We start from the raw sequence: 25,368 nt of genomic DNA on the forward strand, positions 1-25,368 counted from the left end.
TTTGATGCCCTCGAAATGAAAAACATCAAGGTTAAATCTAATTTAATAGGTGAGCCACTGATCGTCCGAATTTTTTTGTCAAAATAATAATGATGTTGTTCGGAGCGTCCAACGCTATGGATCCAATCAAATGAGATTAGATCCAAATATCCTGAGTTATATCCAATTCAATCCATCCCTAATTTGATCCAAATCCAATATCCATAATCTAAAAATATACAAATAATTTGCTTTCTTGTTTAGTCCACATATTTTAAATTTTGTAATTATTCTTGCAATGTTTTTCATAACTTGAGACTTAATTTCATAATAATTCGAAATCAAGAAAATCAAGAAATTTCACTCATGTCATAGATGCACATAAATTTCATCATTTATTCATTTTAATTGCCAAAGAAAATTTTTGGGTTTCACATAAACATCCTAAGATCACATCATTTACTGGCAAGTATAGGGACAAAGGCTTTCCTATTATTGGAGGTCTCAAAACTAGGGGTCCAAGAGATATTGCTTGAGTCTATCAAAAGATTTTTGACATTCTTTATCCCAAACAAAATTCATAGCTTTTTCTCAAGAGTCTGTTGAAAGGTTTGCATCTAAAGGCTAGGTTGGATATGAATCTTCTAATTGCCTGGATTTGTTCTTGGAGGCTCCTCAGTTTTTTGAGGTTGGTAGGCAGAGGCATGTCCACGGTGACTTTGATCTTTGCATGATCTATCTTGATACCACATTTGCTTATAATGAAATCGAGAAGTTTCCCTCACTAGACACTAAATACACACTTCTTAGGGTTCATCTTGAGTTTATACTTTGGGCATTCAAAGACTCTTCTCAGTGAATCAAGGTGGTCACCTCTAGACCTAGACTTGACCAAGATATCAACTGCATAGACTTCTAATCAATCATGGATTTGGTCATGAAAGATAACGACCATTAGGGATGCATAACTAACCGAGTTGGCTTGGGCTTAGCTTGGGCTCGTTCGTTCTTTAAATGAGTCGAGTCTGAATACTAGGCTAAAGCTTGGACGAGCTATCAAGTTGAGCCTGAATGACCTGCCGATCTCGATAGGGCTTGGCAGGCTCGATAAGGCTCAGCTTGTGCTGGACCGAGTATTAGGATCGGATTGGACCCGCTTCACCTCGACCTGACCCACGTTATTTAATTTTTGAAAGTGAAAACAATGTTTTACTTTCAGTTTTGTTCTCCCCTTTCCTCTTTTTGGTCTTCCACTCCCCTCCCACAATTGCTTCTGTCTAAGCTCCCACTCTGGCCTCTAAAGGTAACATGAACGCGCCATCCATGGACAACCCTTGCATCACCCCAAGCCCTCGATAGTGAATACAATGATAGTTGCATAGGATGGAAAAGTTTTAAATGATGAAAAGAGGATTAAGTTGGCCAATGATATAACAAAAGCTCCTCTAAAGAAATTTGAGAGCTAGAATCAAATTGTTGATTCAGAGTTTCAAAAATCTGCCAATAGAGGAAAGCCGCCTCTGAAGGTAACTAGGTCCATTTCTTAAATCAAAATGATTCTATGTTTAATGATTGTTAGCAATTGTATTTATGCTTGAAATCTTCTTGTTTGTTGAAACACCAGGGAAGCTTTGACTTTAACAAAGACGTCACAGTTGTAGATCCACCAAAGAAGAAGAGTATTAATGTGTCTCAATAAAAGCCATGGAATGCTGGCATTTTTGGTAGGTCAAAGAAAACAAATGCTTCCCTTGTGAAACCTTCACGGTCCTTTAAACTTTGCCTAGGTTTTCCTGATTTTTCTCAAGAAAACTTAAACTTTTAGATAGTATGCTTGCAACAGGAAATGAACACATCGTGATCTTGAATTTAAAATCATGTTTTACCTGTTTTGGATTCGTATTGAGGAAGAAATATCCGTTTTAGTAGAGCCCTAGTTTCTGGCTCTAATTAAAGGATTGTTTCAACCTTCTGATAAAAGATATAAACGCCCAAGAAAAAGGCTCCAAATATTTTATAAAAAATTTAAGTGAATATTAACATATAATAAGAGACCGTGTAAAAAGAGTTTGGTAAAAAAAGGGTTTTTATAAATTTCAAGAAATATATTAATCAGATGAAAATCTTGCAGCTTACAGATTTTGGATTGAAACTCTATCAAAATAAGGTTATGTAAAAGATTTTTAATTGTTTATGTATTTAATATTTTTAAGATCTATCTATTGGGTTGTGTTCTTGATAGGTACAGGTAGCCACGGTAAAAATATTGTGATTTTATATGTGTTCTGTTATTCCTGAAAGACTTTATAAAAATGGGTCATCAGGGATCCGAAATTTTCTAACGACTTATACTTGTGTTTAAGTATAAACATGTTTGGATTTTATTGTTTTAATATATTTTTGATATGTATGGCATATTATCAGTGTTTATAAACCCTATTAAATCAGAAAGAAAGTTTTAAATATTTGAAAGGATTTGAATGAAAGTTTATGTAAGTTGTATGTGTAAGACATGACTAAATCTTGATTGTCTTGTAAAATAACTATTTTAATTGATTCTAAAAGAGAGTACCTTTAGTTATATGATTATGTTCAGCTTATTTAATATCTGAATTCATGCTTGACTTAATGAAGATTTGATGGTTTATTCATAAGAGAATCAAGATCCCGATTTCTCAAAAATTGATTTAGGGTTTTGAGCTTTTTCTTAGATTTTGACTTTTCCAAGGGCATATGTTGTTGAGATATGATGTTTATAAATTTTGTGCAATATGAATTGAATTAAGTTATGTGTGTTCATCTTGTTTAAGCATGATAAAAATTGAACGTAATTAGAAATATGTAAGGCTTTTCGGTTTGGGCTTATGGGGGCCTAGATCGGAAAAAATGACTTATGTGTTTTTTGTTATGGGTTAGTTGTAGTGAGTTCTTTAATTTATATGTTATTTTGGATATTTTAATCAGGTCTGATATGATTTGGATACTGAAAAGTCAAGATATTAATTAGAGTCAAACCTATTTTCTCGGTGAGGGTTTATGAGAGCTCTTATCGAGAAAGTCGGGTTTATAGCTTTAATTATGTTTTGATATTTTCTCTAAGCTTTTCATAAATTCAGTTTGATTCATATTAGATCTGTTATAAATATTTATGATAGAGATAAAGGTGAGTTTAATTGTTATGGTTGTGGTGTATAGATACCCTGTTTCTAAGAAAAGGGCTCCTATATGAATGAAAATTAAAATTTATAAATGAATTCATTTATGGCAATTTAATAATGTTTATTTTCATGATAAATTAAGTATGAGCATGTTTGTAAGTGAAAATCATGTGAAAGACGAATATGAGCATGTTGATCTTAAAGTGTATTAGCAACATGTTTCAATTGTGCAGTTTCAGTATGATTCATATTTATGATATTAATGCATGCTTATTTCTGAATATTGAAATTGTGTGATATTGCATGAGTAAATTATTAAATATCATATTGACATGATTCCTTATTATGAGAATGCATGTTATGCTTTGAGATGGAGTATTTGTTAAATGCATGCAGGATGATAGAAATCACACAGGGTTGCATGGGCACTTGGAGTGCTTGATAAAATAATAAATTATGGTTCCAAAGAGAGAACATTGAAATGACAATGCACTAGCCTAAATGGTAATTGAATTAACCTATGGCCTAATTAATAAAAATAACTATGTAATATAATTCTGGGTATGCTTTTACTAAGGTATGCTGAACCGGAATGACTGGTTTGGTCTACCTTAGAGAGGATAGGCGATATGAACTCTCTGAGCCTTATTCTTTTTATGCTGCGAGGGGAAATGCCTTGACAATCCTCCAACCCAGAGACTTTAGGAGAGACTAGGACTGCTTCTTATATCCTAGGCAGGCATGTCCATAAAATACTTCTGCAAAGTGAGTGATCATGATCATCATTGTTGTGCGATGCCACGCCCCCATGTAGATTTCTCTCGAAGCATGTCGTTACTTCTCACAGCTTCTAACTCCACTCTTGAGGGATACGGCTCAGTAACTACTTGAAAAAAATAAAATACATAGCATAATAAATACCTGGGTAGTCTAGTCTGTTTCGTGTTGGTCCTACGTAATACCTAGGTAGGCTTTGATAATCAAGTAGAACATAAAATACTTACTCACTTTACTTTATTGTACTTTTATTTATAATCATGTGATTAAGTGGATTCATGCATATAATTGGATGTTTTGATTCTATTTAAAATGCAATGCGTATGTTTGAAATTTATATACCATGCTTGTTTAGACTTAAAATCGTGAATACATGAACTTTTCATAAAATCGGTTGTCTACTTAATAAATGTTAAATTGTAGTCTTTTAGTGATTGATGTTGATTATACAAGCTTTATGTTTTGTATCTTGCATTAGTTGTGTGAATTTTACTAAGACTTTTTAAAGTCTCATGCTTTTAAAAAAAAGTGTTTTTCAGAAAATGGTTGATCCATGGAGTGAGTGCAAGATGCTGGAGGGGACCGTGAGGGCTAATGTTTTCGAGATCCCAAGGGCTATTTGTCTATTTTTAGATTTGATAATAATTGACTATTTCTTTGAACAATTGCTTTAATGGTTTGATATTTAAATGAGACTATTTCATGTTCAATTAATTTCTCTTATTGGTAGGAATTGGTAAATATTTTAAAATGTAATGTGTTTGAGAAATTTAACCAAAAATCTAGTTATTAAATTGATTTCTAAAATCAATATTTTTTGTTGTGTTTGCTCACATAAGTAATAACTTAAGGATTTTGTCATTTGGACGCTTTATTCTTGAACTTTGTTCTAAAGAGCTATTAAACGTTGGTGCATGCACAGGCTGACTCCTTAGAGCTTATTTTGGTTAAGACAATGTCAATGATGAAAGGCTTAGATTAATAATTCCTTCTATATAATGGTTCAATTGGATTTATTAATGGTGGTTCCGTACTGGATCTAGTACTATGAGGCTAAGACACGCTTGCGCTTACGCTCAGAAGGGATGTCTAGTACTTGGCACGATTGAAACGAGTCTGTTGATGCGACCGTTGCATTATTACACACTAGAAAAGAATATATATATATATATATATATATATATATATATATATATATATATATATATATATATATATATATATATATTGATATTTTGGGTTGAAATATGTCGGGCCGTTACAGTTTAATTGCCCAGTATGAAGATGATGGAAGAACAAAACATGCCATCTATTACATTAGCAAGACCTTCATAGACTATGAAAAGAAATACAATAGATTAGAGAAACATGCTTAGCTCTCGTTTGGGCGACTCAAAAATTGAGACATTATATGCTAGCATGTGAGGTTAAAATTATGTCTAGGCTCGATTGGATTAAATATGTTTTTGAGAAACCACCCTTGACGGGAAGAATCACATGATGGCAAGTTTTATTAATAGAATTTAATCTAAAATATGTCTCTAAGAAATCAATCGGGGGCAAGTCATAGTTGATAACCTAGTTGGTCTACCCATAAATGAGAAAGCTGGAGTGAATGATGATTCTTTTTTATGAAAAAATCATAGCATTGGAGGAAGAAAAAGAGAAAATTTGGCAGTTACACTTTGATGGATCTAGGAATATCAATTAATCAAGTATCAAATTCATTATTATCACTTCCGATGATCAGAAAATCCCCCAAGCTTTCAAATTGGATTTCATATGCACCAATAATATAACCGAATATGAAGCCCTAATCCAAGGACTAAAATGTTTGATTAAACTGCAAGCAAGGAAGGTTCATATTTGAGGTGATTCAATGTTTGTGATCCGACAAGTCACAAGAATATGAAAAACGAAGCATGAAAAATTGACTCCTTATGTGAATATCATTTTGGAGTTGATAAAAGGATTCTAATCATGCAAATTATCTCATATTGAAAGGGAAAGTAACCAATTTGTTGATAGTCTGACGAACCTTGCTTCTATTGCAAAATGGAGCAAGGACATGACCAAACATCATTCTCTATCAAAAGATTAAGAAAGCTAGCCTATAATGAGAAAATTGATGTTGGTTCGAAAGAGGTCAATTATCAAGCTCCCAAAGATGGAAACCTTGATTCCATGATATTAAGAACTTCTTAGAAGGATCATTATGTAATTTGCAGTTTGTCTCCGCAATAAACATCTTATATTATCTAAATGCTTTAATGTACAAGATTGCATTGTCAATCTAGATAAAAAAAGGACGTCAAAATTGTATCAATCAACCTAATCTTCAGTCTTTGGATAATTTTGTAATATGTACTTTTCCTCATAAATGTTTTAATGTAAATATATTGATCTCTTGAGTTTGTTTTTGCCCATTCATATTTCTTCTCAATTATTATTCTCTTGCAAACATTTTCATATTTTCGATTATAAGCTCTCCTATCATGCTATTTTGAACTCTCTTTGCCTCTCTATCTCTCTTTACACTTTGCCTCTCTCTAACTATATATCTCTGTAGTGCGCAACTCATACCAACCTAAGTGAGATTTCAGAGAATATATCTTAAAAGTGCCCAACAAACAGTCGATGAAATGACATCGATCAACCCATGGCTTACTCTTTGTGTTTCCTCTAATCCGTGCATATTTTTTACGGCTTCATGCTTTTTAAGGTTTAGATGACACATGTGATTGTTGCCTTGTGTCAGGTACCCGTTCGTGTAGATTCCATTACCACATGACATCTTCTTGTTGCACTATACATAAATTATGGGCCCTGGAGAGTATGTTATTTTTTTCTTTTGCCCAACTTTCATTGAAGATTTTTGGGCATCTAGGAATCTCTCTTTTTTGTTATAAAGTGTTTGAGGGTAGACCTTCTTTCATTTAATGTAAATGATATGCATAGGCAAATGTGTGATGATGTATTAATGAGAATGAAAATAGTAGGTACCGTGGTGACGTATGTCTCTTTGGCTTTAGGCTTCTGCCAACAATCACCAAAGAATTGACCAATAAATGTCAATTTCAATTTCATGGACGTCACACGTGTGAATGTGACTCCACATCTCATTAATCTGACAATGCCATTTTTCCATCTACATGGGATAATAGATCACATGTTTGACATGTTGCTTGGGTTGTCAACCGGTAGACCCAGGTGAAACCAGACTTGGCCCCAATTTTGGGGTATGGTATCGGGTCCAGACTCGGGTATAATCAGACCCACCATAAGAGAAACCATACTCGAACACAATAAGAACTACATGAACTCGGCTGGATAAAATAATATTTTTTATCATTTTTAAATTAAAAAATTGTGGGTCTCAATTGGAACTCGGGTTGGGCCCGGGTCTGGTATAAAATTTCACAAACTATACCCGACTCCATGTATTAATTACACCTTCGGGTCCGGATCCAAGTGTTATTATTTAGCACCATACCCGGACCCTATAGGGTTTAGTATGTGTTGGGTCCGGGTAAACCGACCCATTGACAACCCTATTTGTTGCTATATTATCCATTTTCAATTTCATATAAAAATGAATCGGCTTCCCACTATCCAACGGCCTTATGACTTCCAGATTCTAGAGTAGCCTGCTTATGAAGCGACCCCAGAGTAGGAGTGTCAATGGGTCAGGTTTGGTTCGGATTACTTGGACTAGATTTTTGAGTATGGTATCGGGTCCAAACTTGGGATTAATTGGGTCTACTGTAAGAAAAAAATACATGAACCAAACCTGATAAAACCATATCTTTTATCATTTTTACATTAAAAAATTGTGACTCTTAATCGGAACTCGGGTGGGTCTGGTATAAAATTTCACAAACTGTAATGGGTCCATCTATTAATCAGACCTTCGGGTCCGGACCTGAATCTTAATCGGGTCTTCTTATTCATCACCATACCCGGACCCTAAAGGGTTTGGTTCGGGTCGGGTCCGGGTAAACCAGGCCCGTTGACACCCCTACCCCAGAGGGCTCTCTAAGGTTTTGGTCTCTCGTTCTCTTGCCGAAATCCGACGGAGAATGGCATGCCTTCACGACCATAGCTGCGAAGAGCACGACTGCGGATCGGAATGGTCTCTCTACAAGCATATCGACATGCCCAAGGTGCCTCCCTCCTCGAATTTTCTGCATATTCTATTTTTTCTTGGAAAATTCTCCTTCTATGTGAACGCCATGCTTCGTTTTTCTTGTTCCGTTATGTGGGTGCGCACTTAATCGGACAAAACCGATGATTAGTTTCGATTTCTGACGCACCCTTCTCGATTTTTTATGTGTAATACATCTTCAAGTTTTTTCTGTGTTCTTTTCCCCACTTGGGTGTTCGCAAGTGGTGATGAATGCTATTTGTTAATTTTCTTGCTTTCGTATTCAGACGCGGTTAATCTAGCTGAATGTATTTCTTTCTTTGAATTTCTTTGGTACCCACATCGTTTCTTTTTTTGAATTATTCGTCTACTCGTTTTCCTTTTTATTTTTATTGTCGGAATGTATCTGTCATTTTCCTTTTCGTCCCATGTTTCCACAAATGCTACTAAAATGTATTGATGTAGAATTTCTTCTTGTGCACACCTTAAAACTCGCTTAATCAAGGAAGATTTGTGATTAAAGTTGTTTTATTAGGTACCCATTTCATCTTCTTTCGAACCTATTCGGGGAATTTGCCTCTGTTCTACCTTATCACTTTTGCATTTTCACTGATGTTGATAAATGCTACGGGTTAGCATTTTCATTAATGATGATAAATGCTAATGTCTAGAGTTCTTCGTGCTTGGCAACAAATCGTACTGTGAATATATCTGAATATATGATTAATATCTATTTTTTTTGTTTTTGTTTTGAAAGGAAAAATCCTGTGCATTGCTTTGTTCTTCCATTTCTCATGTTTTCAGTCATGGTGCTAAGTGATTATTTCTTGCACTATTTGATACTTGATATGCAGTACGGTTTGCCGAATCTGTGTGCTCTGGACAGATCCAGATTAGTAATTCCCTTCAATCTTTTGAGTGCCCTTAGTGTTTGCAGGATCTATTTTGGTTTTCTTGTTCTTTTCTCCTTGTTGTCTACTCAGAATCCAAAATAGTAATAGTTATCATTTGCTTTCTTGTTGCTGAATTACCATCACCGCTAGAGTGTCCACCATTGATTTAACGTGATTTTGCAATTTCATTGTGAAATTTTGTTCTTCTTTGTATTGCACAGTGTAGAAGAAAATTCAGTCACTATAGGCACATATTATTAACTTTCTCGCTTAGCATGAGAAATAATTTGGAAGAAAATATAAATCTCTTCAATAGTTGATTAAGTATTACAGGAAGATATAAGCTCCAAAAATGCTGATTTGGCTTTTAAAGTTGGACTTCATCACCTGTTTCTTTTATTTAGATATATTGAAAGCAAGTCTCATCATCATCATCGTCTTCTTTTTTTTATATTTTTTCTCAGTTCTCATCATTTTTGTTGCATGAAATATATGATAATTTGACATTGGATAGAAATGATTGGAGGAGAAGGATTCATGTGGAGGACCCAAAATGATTTTCTTTTTGGTTCATATCGCCGACCCCAATTGTTTGGGATGAAGTTGTTGTTGTTGTTGTTGAAATATATGATAATTCACTGTAGGAAACTTTCAGACAGATGTGGCTTTTCATGGTTATGTTGCCCTTCTTGTTTTCTAACCACATGATTATATTCGTGATGATTGTGACACAGTTTAATTTTGGGTTTACAAGGTGTCAGCATTAAATGAAGCAGTTGCAGGAAGTGTAAAGTCTGTATTTAAAGCTTGGGAATCCCGTTTGGATTCATCAGCGGTATTACATCTTTAGTACAAAATTCCATTTTTTCTGTATTCTTAGCATAAGAGTGTAGCAACACATGAATTTAATGCAGCATGAAAATAGTTGATAAAGTTCATGAAATGTGATCTTGTTTGTTTCACATGCTCTTATTTTGTCTTCACAACATATGTTTATGTTTACATACATCTGTTATCATACTTGAGGAAAACAAATTTTATACTTAAATTTCTCTACATCTTCTCTGTTTCTATAATCCATGATGCAATGGGAGAGAGGAGGAAGGGGCTTGGGAGGGTGGGAGCAGTGAGGTAGTGGGAGTGTGCAGGGGATCAGATGGACCACAACCGTGTACACACATTCACATGGGTGATGGGTTCGCATCGCGCAGACCCATGTACCCATCTTTTTAAAAATCTTTGTGTCATCCACTGTACCTGTGATGTGACATAGTTATTATATTTGTAGCTAACCATTTTTCTTTGTTCATCTATTTCTTTTGATGAAATATTTATATAAGTATATAATTTTGCTAGTTTTTTAAAGAAATGAAACAAGTGATAAGAACTTTGCTATTTTTGTACATCGTGCTCAATGTGAGTTTGCATTTGATCATTCATCATAACTTGTGCACTTTGGACTCCATTAATGGGCTAATTGTGTCTTTCCATTATCTAGTTAGCTTAATTGGCAAAGAATTGTTATACAGGTCTAAATACTTATATTTCATTTGCTGTAAGGTTTTTAGATAGTTTACACGTTGAGTGGTATCATCTTCTGATTTTATTCTATTTGAAAACATCCTAATTGTTTCATTCAAGCAGGGTTTTTTGGAAAGCAATGAGGGTGATCCAGAGTTACTTGTGTTCATCCCGTAAGTGCTCCTTATGAATTTATCATGTGAATTTTGTACTTAAGTAAATTGGATTTGTAATAATAAGATTGGACTCTTTTTTATAGTAAATACATTTTATGTCTTAAACTCAAGATTCACAATGTGGCAATTTTCCTTTTTCATGTATTGTTCTGCTCTCTCTCTCTCTCTTTCTTCCTCACTATGCATCTTCTGTCTCGTTATCTGATATTACCTCTTTTATTTTGTTTCAAATGTGGATAAATTTTTTACTGTTATCTTACTGTGCCATAAAAGTATTGTTATTTATTTGCTTACTCTTATACTTTTACTGCTTGTTACATTGTAGATTTACGTCTGATGTTAAAATAAAGAGCATCTCAGTTGTTGGTGGCGCCAATGGAACAAGCCCTTCAAAAATGAGAGCGTATGTCAAAATCTACTGTGCTTATCATATGTTTATTTTTTCCACTTTTGCAAAAGATTTTATATATATATATGCATCTATGCTTGTATATTTATTAGAAATGGTGAAAAGGACAGTTTCTTTTATGCATAAAATTATGACATATCACAACCTAGAAATCCATAGATGCGGTTTTTAATTTTTGTCAACCTAGGTTGATCAGTTATCTGGTCATGGTAAAAGTGTCTTGTTTTTATCTCGACAACTTGGTTCTCTTTTTTTTTTTACAAGGTAAATCTTCATCCTCCATCTGACTGGATGAGGAAATATGGAGAAAATGCTGGAGGCATGGGACAGATTTATAACAAGTCTTACACTCTTACTCTGTATCCATGCGATCCTGACCTATAATGAGGGGAAAACTTCCTTGTCTTCCCTTAAATGACAAAGAGTTGTAAAGTAATACATCAAAGAATAGGACCATTAATATTTGCTAGATCATTATAATTGCACAAATACACTTGAATACTGCCATGGGTATATTTGAACTTTTTCCTTTTTTCAAGGAAAACACATTCTAGTCATTGAGGTAGATAAAAAGTTTGCAGATTTTGTTTTATCCGTTCTTGTGCATTAATTTTCTCTTCCTACTGTTTATTCCTAATTTTCTGAATTCTTACATCTCACGTTCACCTTTAGGTTCATAAATCGAGATGGCATTGATTTTTCTGATGCACAGACTATGCAATCAGTTCAGGTGATCGTGATTCCCAGTGAACACTATTGTTACTGTTGTAGCTCTGTTTGTAACTTTATTTACTTGTGAAGGAGTGGGAGTTGGCGGAAAATGTGCAAGGAGTGCTGGAATACCAGACTAGGTTATATGGAGACTCTCCTATATTTGACTTCCTAATTGGCTGTTCATGTCATTTTCTTTTCTAGTGGGGTTATAATTAAGATCATAACAATATCCTCTTTGTGAAATTTGATATTCTTTGTTTAATCGCAAATGTGATATGATGATTTTTGAGGGTCGTATTGTTTAATATTGTTTTTAAAGGTACTTATGTCTTCCATCTCTTTTTGCATTTTTGTCATGATGTAATTCTATATCAAGATGATAAAATCAGTGTTACCCTAGAACCCCATTATTAGGGTGATGGCAAATCCATTTTAGACAATTTTCATTTACATTATTACTAGTAATGTGCACGTGCGATGCATGAGCGTGTGCACAAGTGCAAACAGGAATGGCTAACATTTTAAATTAAAAAGGGCAAGGTGTGGTGAAAATCTGTAGAATTCTAAAATTATTAATTGAGGAATGTGCTTCATAAATATTCCCTCATAATGAAGTTGTGAGGGCAAAACATGTTCTACACATTTAGCTAAAATTACAGAAATATAAAGAAATAAATAAAACCTTTTGTTTAAAGCAAGCTTAGTACCTATCAGGTATCTTAATGTGCAATGCTTCATAAACTATGTTTTGCAGAGATTTGCAAAAATCATGGAAAGTATTGTATGCAAAGGTTTTATACACTCATGAACCTATTAATTTGGCTATTAAGTTCAACTTGCTCAAAGTTAGTTGCTAATGGATTTATCAATTTGACATCAGGAAGTTCTTTCACTAAGGATTCTAAAACATTTTGCATATTTTGTGTTTTACAATGAATTTGAGGCTTGTAGTTCCTCCTAAAAACCTCATTTTCTGTTTTCAGGATTACTAAAACATGCCTCCCAGATCAATGAGAAGGCTCGTTTTTAATCCAAAATTTTTGCCAAATAACTCAAAGCCAGCCAGAATCCATAAGATAAAGGCAAGAACAGAGGTTAGTCAAGCGGCAGAGCAAATTGAAGAACCAACAAAATTTAACTCGAATATTCAAGAATTGCCAGAGTTTGCTCATATTCAGAAACAGGATGAACCATCATCTTTGGTATAGGATTCAACCGAGAATGTTAATATTGGCTCAGAAGATGATCCAAAAATCCTCAAAATTGGTTCTAGCTTGAATGAAGATGAGAAGGTCAGACTCATCCATTTTCTCAGAAAGCATCAAGAAGTCTTTGCATGGACTTGTGAGGATATGCCAGGCTTGGATCCAAAACTGGTTGAGCATCGTCTCATGTTAAAGCCAGATTCTAAACCAATCAAGCAGAAGTTGAGGAAATTGGATCTCCGAATTGAGCAGCAAGTTAAGGAAGGACTAAAAGATTTATTAAAAGCAAGGTTCATTTGAACCATTGATTATCCAGACTGGTTGGCAAACATTGTGACGGTTCCTAAAAAGAATGACAAAGTTCTGATTTGCATTGATTTCAGAGACCTTAATAAGGCTACTCCAAAAGATGATTATCTACTTCCCAACATTGATCTTCTGATCGACAGTACGACATATTATGTCATGTTTTCTTTTATGGATGGATACTCTGGTTATAATCAAATCAAGTTAGCCGCTCGTGATCAAGCGAAAACTTCTTTCACCACACCGTGGGGCACCTTTTGTTGCACAATCATGCCCTTTGGGCTTAAAAATGTTGGGGCAACTTATCAAAGGGTAATGATAGCCGTTTTTCATGACAAGATGCACAAGATCATAGATGCTTATGTTGATGACATCCTGATTAAACCCAAAGAAAAAGCGGATCATATTGATATTCTTGATCAAGTTTTCAAGCGACTCATCCTCTACAAGTTAAGACTCAATCATCAGAAATGTGTCTTCGGAGTAGAGTCAGGCAAACTGTTTGGTTTTATAATCAGTAAGAGATGAATAGAGGTGGATCCTGCCAAGGCAAAAGCCATTATTGATATGCCACCACCGACCAATCTTAAACAATTGCGCAACCTTCAAGGACGTATTCAGTCTATTCGTCGGTTCATCTTTAATTTGGCAATGAGATGCGAACCATTTAATCATCTACTAAGGAAATGAGTAAAATTTGAATGGGGGCCAGAATGTCAACAGTCATTCGAGCGCATCAAGAAATATCTCCTTAATCCACCCGTTTTAAAGTCACCAGAACTTGAAAAACCACTCATCTTATACATTTCTGTCAATCAAAATGCCTCTGGTGGATTCATGGCACAATACAAAGAAGGCAATCTGATAGAGCACGCCATCTACTATGTGAGCAAAACCTTCGTGGACTATGAAAAGAAATACTCTCAGATGGAGAAGACATGTCTGACTCTGGTATGAATGTGTCAAAAATTAAGACACTACCTATTGGCATCTGAAGTCAAGCTTCTATCTAAGCTCAATCCCCTCAAGTACATTCTTGAACAACCATTTCTCAATGGGAGAATTGCTAAGTGGCAAGTTCTTCTAATGTAATACGATTTAGAGTATGTTTCACAGAAGTCGATCAAAGGCCAGGCTATCGCATATCAGTTGGCAGATTTCCCCCTGACAAAAGAAATTAAAGCAGAAGATGATTTTCCTGATGAGCGCATCTACAATATCCAATAATTTCCAGTTTGGAATTTATTTTTCGATAGCTCTAAAAACATGGCTGGCATAGGGATCAGAATCTAACTGGTCACGTCTGAAAATGAAATGATCTCTTACTCTCTCAAGCTCAGCTTTCAATGTACTCATAACATGGCCGAGTATGAAGCTCTAATATAAGGCCTAAGAATTCTGCAAAATTTCAACGTCGAAAGAGTGCATGCTTTTGGCGACTCGTTGTTAGTCAGGTCAAAGCTGAGTGGCAAGTAAAGGATCAGAAATTGATTCCCTATCAAAAAATTGCTTCAGCCCTCATTGATAGCTTTGAAGAATTTCAACTCAATCATATCAAAAGGGAATACAACCAAATAGCCGACGACTTGGCCAGTCTGGGCTCTATCATGTCTTTCAAAGGAGGTGAATCCTGTGGTTCGTTTAAAGTCGACAGACTTGATCAACCTGCCTTCATTTCAGTCATTCAGATAAATCAGGCCGAGTAAAGGAAGAAACCTTGGTATCAAGACATCAAAGATTTCATTGAGACTGGTGATTTTCCACCAGAGATGCCAAAAAGGGAGAAACAAGCAATCCAGCGCATGTCTGCCCGATATTTCATCCTCGCCAATGTCCTTTACCGTCGTGGATTCAGCTCTGAGTATGTCAGATGCTTAAACAAAGATGAAGCTATGGAAGTTGTCCAAGAGGCACATGAAGGTATTTGCGGTGGTAACGTTGGTTACCAAACTCTCGTCAAGCAGATCATCCGAGCAGGGTACTACTGGAAGACCATGCAACAAGACTGCTATCACTTTGTGAAGAAGTGCGTCAAATGTCAAATGCACGCACATTCCATTCATACGCCAGCCACATATTTGCAGTCTGTTGTTTCTCCATAGCCATTTTCTATGTGGGCTTTTGATGTCGTGGGCCCGATCACTTCTTCTGCCAATGGTCATAAATATTTTCTTGCCGCAACAGAATATTTTACCAAATGGGTTGAAGTTCTATACTGGGGCATCTTTTATGGAAGTTAATTTCTTTCTTCAAAATTTCTATATGCAGGCAAAATTCAAATAAAATTCTTTATCAATTTCCTCTTCTACCCCATTCAGGATAAGGGACAATCCTGAAACATTGCTTTCGCCCATAACATCCTGTGGTGATACGGGATTGAGAGGGCTTTTCACCATTAATTTTCTTCATCTCTTGATTAGTTTCTTCTACCCCTTCAGGATAAGGAGTAATCCTGACACCATATCACCATGAACAATACTACTTTGTTCGAATCATAAACTATCTTGGGTCAAGAATCTCAGTAAATGTCCCATCACCAAGAATCCTCATAAGATTCGTAATCTCTAAATTCAGTTTATAATACCAATTTTCCTTAAAGTTTTCGATCTCAGATTGAATCCTCCTCTAAAGACCAACCATCGCACTGGTTATTTTCAAAATCTTCGATCTTAAGATCGGGCCATTTTCAAGACTTAGTCCTCAAACTGGTCATTTTTAAAAAAATTGATCTTAGATCGAACCATTTTTCATGACCTAGTCCTCATACTGGTCGTTTTTAAAATTTCTGATCTTAGATCGAACCATTTCCAAAGACCTAGTCCTCGTACTGGTCACTTTAAAAAAATTCGGTCTTAAGATCAAACCATTTTCAAGACCTAGTCCTCGAACTGGTCATTTTTAAAATTTTTGATCTTAGATCAAATCATTTTTCAAGACCTAGTCCTCGTACTGGTCTATTTTAAAATTTTCAATCTTAGATCGAACCATTTTCAAAGACCTAGTCCTCGTACTGGTCACTTTAAAAAAAAATCGGTCTTAAGATCAAACCATTTTCAAGACCTAGTCCTCGTACTGGTTATTTTCAAAATTTTCGATATCAGATCAAGCAATTTTCAAAATATCCGATCCTAGATCGAACCAATTTCAAAACCTAGTCCTTGAACTGGTCATTTTCAAAATTTTCGATCATGGGTCGAATCATTTTCTAAACTCAGTCCCAACACTGGTCATTTTCAAAATTTTCGATCTTAGATCAAGCCCCATTTTTCTAAAAACCCAGTCCCCACACTGGCAATTTTCGAGGATTCGATCCTCAGATAAAACACTTTTTCCTAAAAATCCAGCCTTCGAGTTGGTCGAACTCCCAAATTCAATTTCATGCTTCACAATCAGACCTTCGGGACATCAATTCTATCAGTTTCTATCATTTTTCTAACTTTTGGTTTGCAATTTCTCAATTCTATCATTTCCTAACCTTTGGGTTGCAATTTCTCAAAATATATCATTTTCTCAATCTGCGTGTTGCAAATTCTCAATTTCAATCATTTCCTTCCAACCTCCGGGTTACGATTCTGCCAATGATGATCTTTCAACCTTTCGAGTTGAAACCATTTTCAAGTTGGCCCAATATCTCAATCAACCAATTTCGCTTCAGAGGACCCTTTCTGACAGAGAGAGTTCGAGGGAGCTCGTTCCTCTCAAGCAACCCATTTCTTTCTTTAGTTCGCAAGAACCCCGTTCTCCAGGGAGAGTTTGAAGGGACTCGTTTCTTTGTGAATTGTTTGCAAAACAACAATTTCTTACTGTATACAAAGAAACCCTTTCTTGCAGGAAGAGCTTCGACGAAAGCTTGTTTTCTTTTGTAGCCCCCCCATTTTTTCATTTTGGCCTCCCCATCATAGAGGATCCTTTTCCAAGAAGAGTGTGATGGACTCGCTCCTCTATGATATATTTTCTGACTCTTTTTGACCGCCTTTCCATAAGAGAAGCCTAAAATTAGGAAGTTTTGACGAAAACTTAATTTCTCTTCAAAAGTTCTGTTTTGCAAACACCTCCTCTTTAAGGAAAAGATGAGTATTTTCTTGCCACCCCATTCAAGTCAAGGGTTAAACCTAAACTTCTCTTGGGGAAAAGAAAAGTAATTTCCAGCCATGGATTTATCAATTTGACATCAGGTAGTTCTTTCACTAAGGATTCTAAGACATGTATGCAGCTAAAGGTTTTATACACTCATGAACCTATTAATTTGACTCTTAAGTTCAACTTGCTCAAAGTTAGTTGCTAATCAAATATTTGCTTGTAAAACCCATAATTTTTAAGGATTATTAATAAATAAATAACTCATTTTTTATCTCCAAATTAGAAATGTGTTTCTAGCTTTTGAATTTCATTTATTGATATATTACATGTTTATTTGTTCATTTCTGGCCAATCAGGACATAATTTGTATTTATAGAACTATTTTGGGCTAATAATCATTATACAAACAACAACAACAACTATGCAATATGAACCAAAAAAAGAAAATCATTCTGGGTCTTCCACATGAATCCTTCTCAAATCATTTCTATCTAATGCCATGTCCTCGGTGAGTTTCAAAACATTCATATCCTTTCCTATCATCTCTATCCAAGTCTTCTTAGGCCTATCTCGACCTCTTTTAACTAATATATTTTCCCATTTCTCCATCCTTCTAACTGGAGCATCATTAGGCCTTCATCGAATATGTCCAAACCACCGTAAACGATTCGCTCTCGTCTTATTTTCAATGGATGCAATGCCTACTTCTTATGTATCTCCTTGTTTCGAATCATTATATATATATATATATATTATATTTAAATATATTTTTGATGGAGTTTGTAAATTATTGGAGTGTATTTGTGTGTTATGTGGCTCTTGGTAATGATTTATGGGGTAATTTGCCATTTTTGGCTAATGTTGGTATAATTGACATTTTGGAATTTTTGGCATTTGCGATCGCACACAAAGAGTTTATTGTATTGCTTGGGTAAGCGGTCTTTGCGGACTTCAAAATCCCTCGATCTTTTGGGTTTCGATTAATTGTTCTTCACATTATTAAGGTAAGATACCTTAATAGAACTTATAGAGAGCATGTTTAGGTACTAATTATGTAAGCATGATGTTGTTACGATGAATATTTAAATGAATTGCAAATACAAGTTATACACATACACCGTACTTAGTTGTGGATATCTAGGGTTGTTATGTATGCATAAGTTGCCCTATATGTTTAACTCATTTGAGTGCAGGATATACAAAAAATGTGATACTTATGCTAAGTATCAAAATGGCTATAAGCCAGTGAACATTGAACGCAATGCAATGCGAAATGCAAATCAGGTAAATGCCCGTGGTATGTACATGGTGCAAATGCATCTTACAATAATTTATTTTATTGTATGCAACACCTTCATGCTCACACACTTCACTTAGCTGTGGATATTTAGGACTCTTGTGATTGTAGTTCGGAGATCATGCTTGCCATAATTGTAGTTAGTGGAATATGGAGTGTGTTTGCTGCAGGTACACTTGTGTGTGAGTTTGACTGCCCGTGCACTTATGAATATATAATATGTACGTAATGTGTGTCATCGTACTTTGGTTTGCGCATACTATGTTATTTTGTGTGATTATATGAATTTGATACATGGTACACATATAACTACTATGAATACATGTAAGTCGTGTTCGATGCATACTATGAATGTTATATATTGTCTTGTCATATGTTGGACTCGTTTATTCTTGTATGGAAGAATGCATGCACATGTTATAAATTGTTTTGAACATATATTGTCTTGTTTGCTAGAGGAACATGTGTCATGGTACGGTGGGGTGGTCAATGAGATTTTGACCTACCCTTACGCAATTATATCTAAGGTGATATTTTGATTCATGTGATAAAAAATGCATGACTTTAATCTTATGTGCAAATCTCGAACTACGTAGGAGTTATGTATGTTGATGTTTAATTGCTTCGTATTATGAAATATGCATGTTCACATATTCATGCATAGAACTTATGTTTGTTTACGGATGCTTCGAGGTTCAATTTACGAAATGTAATGTTCCTTATGGCGATGATATGATACATAGGATAATATTCTTCTGTATGCTATGATTTAAATGCTACGCGATATGAAATTCTAAATGCATGCGATAAATGTTTAAGTTCAATACTGAACTATGGTTTATGGAACCTTATTTGGTTAAGTATGTGATTTTATGATTTAAGTACCATATGAAGTGATGTATGATATAATGCATATTGATTGTATACATGCTTGTGCCTGTGTTGGTGGCTATCGACCCTGAGAGTGGTCAATTGTATTGATGCATGTATCACAATAGTTTTCATTGGATATGAAACCCATTGAGGAACTGTTCTCAAAGGATTCTCTACGAGGGTGTGTACGACCAGATCAGGTAATCCTGCTAGAGCGGTAAGTCTCTGTGAGGAAGTGCATTGTCGAAGAGCGGGTAGCCTGCGAAGACAGTATATTCCTGTGAGGAAGTGCATTGTCCAAGACCAGGTTGGCCGTTCGTCTAGGGTGGTAACTTTTTGTGAGGTTGTACATATCTCAGACCAGGTGATTCAACATAGATCTTGTAAATACTCATATGATTTAATGAAATGTGATGAATGGTGATGATCTTATGAGTTGATTGAGATAACCACTTATGAATCTATAGATTTTGCTTTTCTATTTTAGCATGATTATATATTGAAGTCATATCTGAGAATCAGATCCTTCTTGATTTTAGATCTTGATATGAGGTTATGATTGTGATGCTAATGTTAGCGTATAGGTGAATGACACATCACGCGTACAAATGACTAGGTCGATTTATTAGGTGAATGACACTTCACGCCTACATAGTTTCATTGCAAATGATTGCATTATGTTTGTCTGAGTGAATATATCACACCTATGTATCATGATTGATGTATATTATGAATATCTTACTAAATTACTTAGAAAGTATGTGCGTGTGTTTCACGCTGGATGGTCAAATATGATTTGACCTATTGTTTATAAGAATTATGAATGCATATGAAAATGATGCAATGACTTGAATGACTTATGCGATGTTGTTCACTTGTCTATTACTTGATGATTAATGAATAATCTATCATGTCTTTACCTTTGAATGCTTGATATATTTTTTTTAAGTTTGAGTTTTAGTTGCTCTACTAGACTTTAGCTAGTTTGACCCTATTTTATGGGGGACAGGTAATGCAGGTAAAGTATCAGGTAATGCAGGTAAAGTATCAGGTAATGCAAGCAAAGGACTGGTCAAGCTGCATCCTCGATGGTCTACTCTTACCTTACGATCTTGGTAGACATGATTTTTTTGTTTTAAGTACTTGATCACGTAGAGATTGAACTATTGTTTTTATACTCTGATTTGAAATAAAATTAACAACAACAACTACGCCTTCATCCCAAAACAATTAGGGTCGGCGATATGAACCAAAAAAGAAAATCATTCTGGGTCTTCCACATGAATCCTTCTCCTCCAATCATTTCTATCCAATGCCATGTCCTCGGTGAGGTTCAAAGCATTCATATCCTTTCCTATCATCTCCATCCAAGTCTTCTTAGGCCTACCCCAACCTCTTTTAACTAATATATTTTTTCATTTCTCCATCTTTCTAACTAGAGCATCATTAGGCCTTCGCCGAATATGTCCAAACCACCGTAAACGATTCTCTCTCATCTTATTTTCAATGGATGCAACTTCTACCTTCTTACATATCTCCTCATTTCAAATCTTATCTTTTATTGTATTTTCACACATCCATCTAAGCATACGCATCTTTTTTAATATGATGTCTCTTGGCAGCCCAACATTCCGTACCATATAGTAAAGCGGGCCTAATTGTCGTCCTATAAAACTTTTCCTTCAACCGCAATGGCATTCTACGATCGCACAACACTCTAGTTGCACTTTTCCATTTCATCCACCCAACCTTTATCCTATGATTTACATCTCCATCAATTTCTCTATACTTTTGAATGATAGATCCCAAATATTTGAAACAGTCATCCACCGGTATTTCTTGCTCACCAAGCTTCACTACACTCTCATCACTACTTCGTTGCTTACTAAACCGACATTCCATATATTCTGTCTTACTCTTACTCAACTTAAAACTTCTTGCTTCACTCCATATATTCTGTATTTCTTGCTCACCAATGTTTGTCATAATTCTAACTTGGCATTAACCCCAGCTCTAGACTCATCAATCAAAACAATATCATCAGCAAACAACATACACCACGACACATTTTCTTGAATTGATCTCGTAAGCTCATCCATCACTATAGCAAATAGGAAAGGATTTAATGCAGATCCTTGATGTAACCCAACCGTTATAGGAAAAGTAGTTGTCACCCCTCCACAAGTGCAGACATTGGTTACTACTCCTTCGTACATATCTTTAATTATACTAATGTACTTGAGAGAAACACCTTTCTTCATCATTGTCCACCAGAGAACATCCCTAGGTACTCTATCGTATGCCTTCTCCAAATCAATAAAAATCATATGCAAATCTTTGTTCCTCTCTCTATATCTCTCAATAAGTTGTCTAAGAAGATGTATAACTTCCATAGTTGATCTTCCAGGCATAAAACCAAATTGATTCTCCGATATCATGACAACCTTTTTCAACCTATACTCAATCACCCTCTCCCAAAATTTCATAGTATGACTCATGAGTTTTATACCACGATAGTTTGTGCAATCTTGTATATCACCCTTATTCTTATATAGAGTCACCAAAGTACTCTTCCTCCACTCATTAGGCATCTTATTTGTCCGTCAAATCTTGTTAAAAAGATTTGTCAACCATTCTAAACCTTTCTCACCCAAGCATTTCCAAGCCTCGATAGGTATACCATCTGGGCCAACTGCCCTTCTTGATTTCATTTTCTTCAAAGTCTCTGCAATTTCTTTCTTTTGAATCTTGCGCATGAAGTCACGATTCATCTCATAAAAAGGAATGGAGAAGTCTCCAAGATCCTGAGCATGACTTTCATTAAATAGCTTATCAAAATAATCTTGTCATCTCTCCTTAATCTCCTCATCTTTGATACATCTAACCATACCCAGATCCCTCGATTTCCTATCTCTCATCTTTGCAAGCCTATAAATATCCTTCTCGGCCTCTTTGGTATCCAACTTGTCATAAACCTCCTTATATACCTTATCTCTCGCGTTTCGAACTACTTTTTAAGCTTCCTTCTTTGCTATCATATACTTCTCCAAATTCTCATTATCACGACTCTTACTTAGATTTCTATAACACTCTCTTTTAACCTTAATAGCTAATTTGACATCCTCGTTCCACCATGATGTATCCTTACCTAGCGGTGCACCGCCTTTAGACTCACCTAATACCTCGTTAGCCACCTTTCTCATGCCACCCGCTATCTTATTCCACATTGATTTTGAATCCTCCTCGAGATACCAATCAACTTCCTTAATTGCCTACTCTACAAACATTCCTTGTTTAGCTCCTTTCACTGCCCACCACTTAATTCTAGGATATATCTTATGTCTATCCCTTTTGCGGCATTTTCTAATTCTAAGATCTAAAATTAAGACTCTATGTTGTGTAGCTACACTTTCTCTCGGTATCACCTTACAATCGATGCAACAACCCTTATCTCACTCGTATTAACCCCACTTTTAAATGTTCCTAGGTGAGACTCTCTCTTCCTAAACCAAGTGGTAGCTAAGATCATATCATAGGACAAACCAAAATCTAAAATCCTTTTTCCACTTTCGTTTCTTTCTCCTATACCATTAGCCTTCATGGATACTCTCAAATTCATCCCTACTAATACCTACATGTCCATTAAGGTTACCGCCGATGAAAAACTTTTCTCCATAAGATATCCCATGTACTACTCCATCTAAATCTTCTCAAAATTGACGCTTAATGGAATCATCTAAACCTACTTGAGGTGCATAAACACTAATAATATTAATAATATCCGTACCTAATACTAATTTAATAAGTAAAATCCTATCACCCTTCCTACGGACCTCAACTACATTATCTATAAATTCACGACTAATAACAATCCTTACTCTATTTCTATTCCTATTTATTCCTGTATACCAAAGCTTATATCCCCAAGGTTCTATCACTTTTGCTTTCTCACCTACCCATTTGGTTTCTTGTAGACATAAAATATTCATCTTTCTCCTACACATTACATCTACTAACTCTACCAACTTACCAGTTAAAGACCCTATGTTCCAAGTGGCTAACCTAATTTTGTGGTCTTGAACTATCTTCTTTACCGCCACCCGTCCAACAAAGTGAGGGAACCCTTGCCTATTTGACAACACACCCGGGCGCCGGTGTGACGCGTCGCTTCTGGGCGAGGACCTAGCAACCCTTGCCCATTTATCAATGCCTCTGGGCCTAAAGAGTACAGCGCGTCACTCAGTAGGGAACGCCCCCAACGAAATTCTCATATTGGTTCATATTCATAGGGCGTGACTAAGTTTTTATGCTGGCTGTCACTGGCCTACAGCAACCCTCCTCTGATTTGAAATAAAATTAAAACTCTTTATATTTCAGTCTTATATATTGTACATGGTTTGAAATGTGTATATCCCGTACATTTTGATTTGATTGTTATCTTTAGTGTAACCCCACCCAAAGTCTTAACCGTTTTTTAAAATCGTTTCTACATTATAAGATCTGATTTACTTATACTTATAAAAAAAAAATTGGTCTGAAAATTTCAATATTTGAATAATAATTAAGGTTAAAATTTTGGAGGCATTACAAATGGTATAAGAGCAACTTGGTAACAATCACCATGAGATGCGAGTAAGACGACTGTCACAGGTAATGCGATATCATGTATTTTATACTTAGTCAAATTTAGAGGCTCTTGAAAAATTGTCTAAGTGTTGAAGAAAAATCGATAAACTTTCGATATTAGGAATGTGATATTTGAGTTTGAGCTTGACCTAGGTCTCATCAACAAGACCTAAACGAGCCAATTAAAAGGTAATAAAAGTTTTATTTTCAACATTTAAATTCAAGCGAAATTTGAGCAAAAATAAGGTTAAATTCAGGCAAATTTCAGAGGCGAAATTCAAATGATATATCGTTAGATGCGCTTCGGAATTCTGAGCTCAATGATATTTTATTTTTCTGAATTTGGGCTACGGTTGACCTGCAAATAGCAATTTTTCAAAAAAGGCCTGCCTCAATGGGTCGGGTTCGGATTTGGATCGGACTGGATTCAATCCATATGATCCGAATTAATATGGATCTGGACTCAGTCCAAGACCCATATTAATTAGGAATTGATCCAGCTTAGGATCCAAATAGATTTTAGATATGGATTTGGATCTTAGATCCAGATCCAAATCCAAAATCTAGATCTAACTAAAACACAACTTTAAATTTAAAATAAAAGGTTAAATTAAAGAATTTTAAAGTTAAAAAGACTCTCAGAAGGATAAGGTACCCTCTGGATATTTATTTATTTATTAATAAGTACTTAATAATTAATTAAATTATTATTAGATAATAATTAATTCCGAATTTCAAAAGTTGCTAAATAGTGGGTCTCTAGAAGAGTCACACTTGCCAAAAGACAAGTGTTGAGAATAGGTGGTTTTAAGTAAAGTTATTTTACATTAAGATGCTATTTGTAATTTAGTTTTAGAATGGGGCTTTATTGTAATTATGTCTTTAAGCCTCTCTCTATTTAACATAGAGAGAGGCCCTAATATCGAACGGGAGTTCTGAGGTTTTCTGTGCAGCCGTCTCTCTCTCTCTCTCTATCTTCTCTCTCTAGGACTCGGGTCAGATTTCTACATGGTATCAGAGCCATCGCCGATCGTGGGAGCGTGATCGAGTGTGATCAAAGCTCGGCGTGGGAGCGTGATCGACTGTTACGTGGGAGTGTGATCGAGTCTGATCAAGGCTCCCACGATCGTGGAGGCCATCGTGATCGTGATCAAACTCCGATCCAATGAGTAAAAGAAATCAATAGAGCGATCAGGTCAGCGATGTAATT

General features: G+C 35.4%; 1 protein-coding gene across 3 annotated transcripts in view; it reads left to right on the plus strand.

Moving 5' to 3' along the window:
- The first annotated feature begins 7,987 nt into the window (after window positions 1-7,987).
- LOC149828561 (uncharacterized) overlaps window positions 7,988-25,368 on the plus strand; it is a 33,061-nt gene continuing 15,680 nt past the window's right edge. For all 3 annotated transcript variants that reach the window (XM_090016879.1, XM_090016880.1, XM_090016881.1), the window contains exons 1-6: window positions 7,988-8,077; window positions 9,706-9,786; window positions 10,596-10,645; window positions 10,974-11,051; window positions 11,730-11,787; window positions 11,859-11,908. In XM_090016879.1, the coding sequence (XP_089873005.1) occupies window positions 7,994-8,077; window positions 9,706-9,786; window positions 10,596-10,645; window positions 10,974-11,051; window positions 11,730-11,787; window positions 11,859-11,908 (401 nt within the window). In that variant the 5' untranslated portion in view covers window positions 7,988-7,993. The remainder of the gene's footprint in view (window positions 8,078-9,705; window positions 9,787-10,595; window positions 10,646-10,973; window positions 11,052-11,729; window positions 11,788-11,858; window positions 11,909-25,368) is intronic.

This window comes from Nuphar pumila, chromosome 9 (genome assembly GCF_984573655.1).
Source record: "Nuphar pumila chromosome 9, dmNupPumi1.hap1.1, whole genome shotgun sequence".
In the NCBI taxonomy this organism is placed as follows: domain Eukaryota; kingdom Viridiplantae; phylum Streptophyta; class Magnoliopsida; order Nymphaeales; family Nymphaeaceae; genus Nuphar; species Nuphar pumila.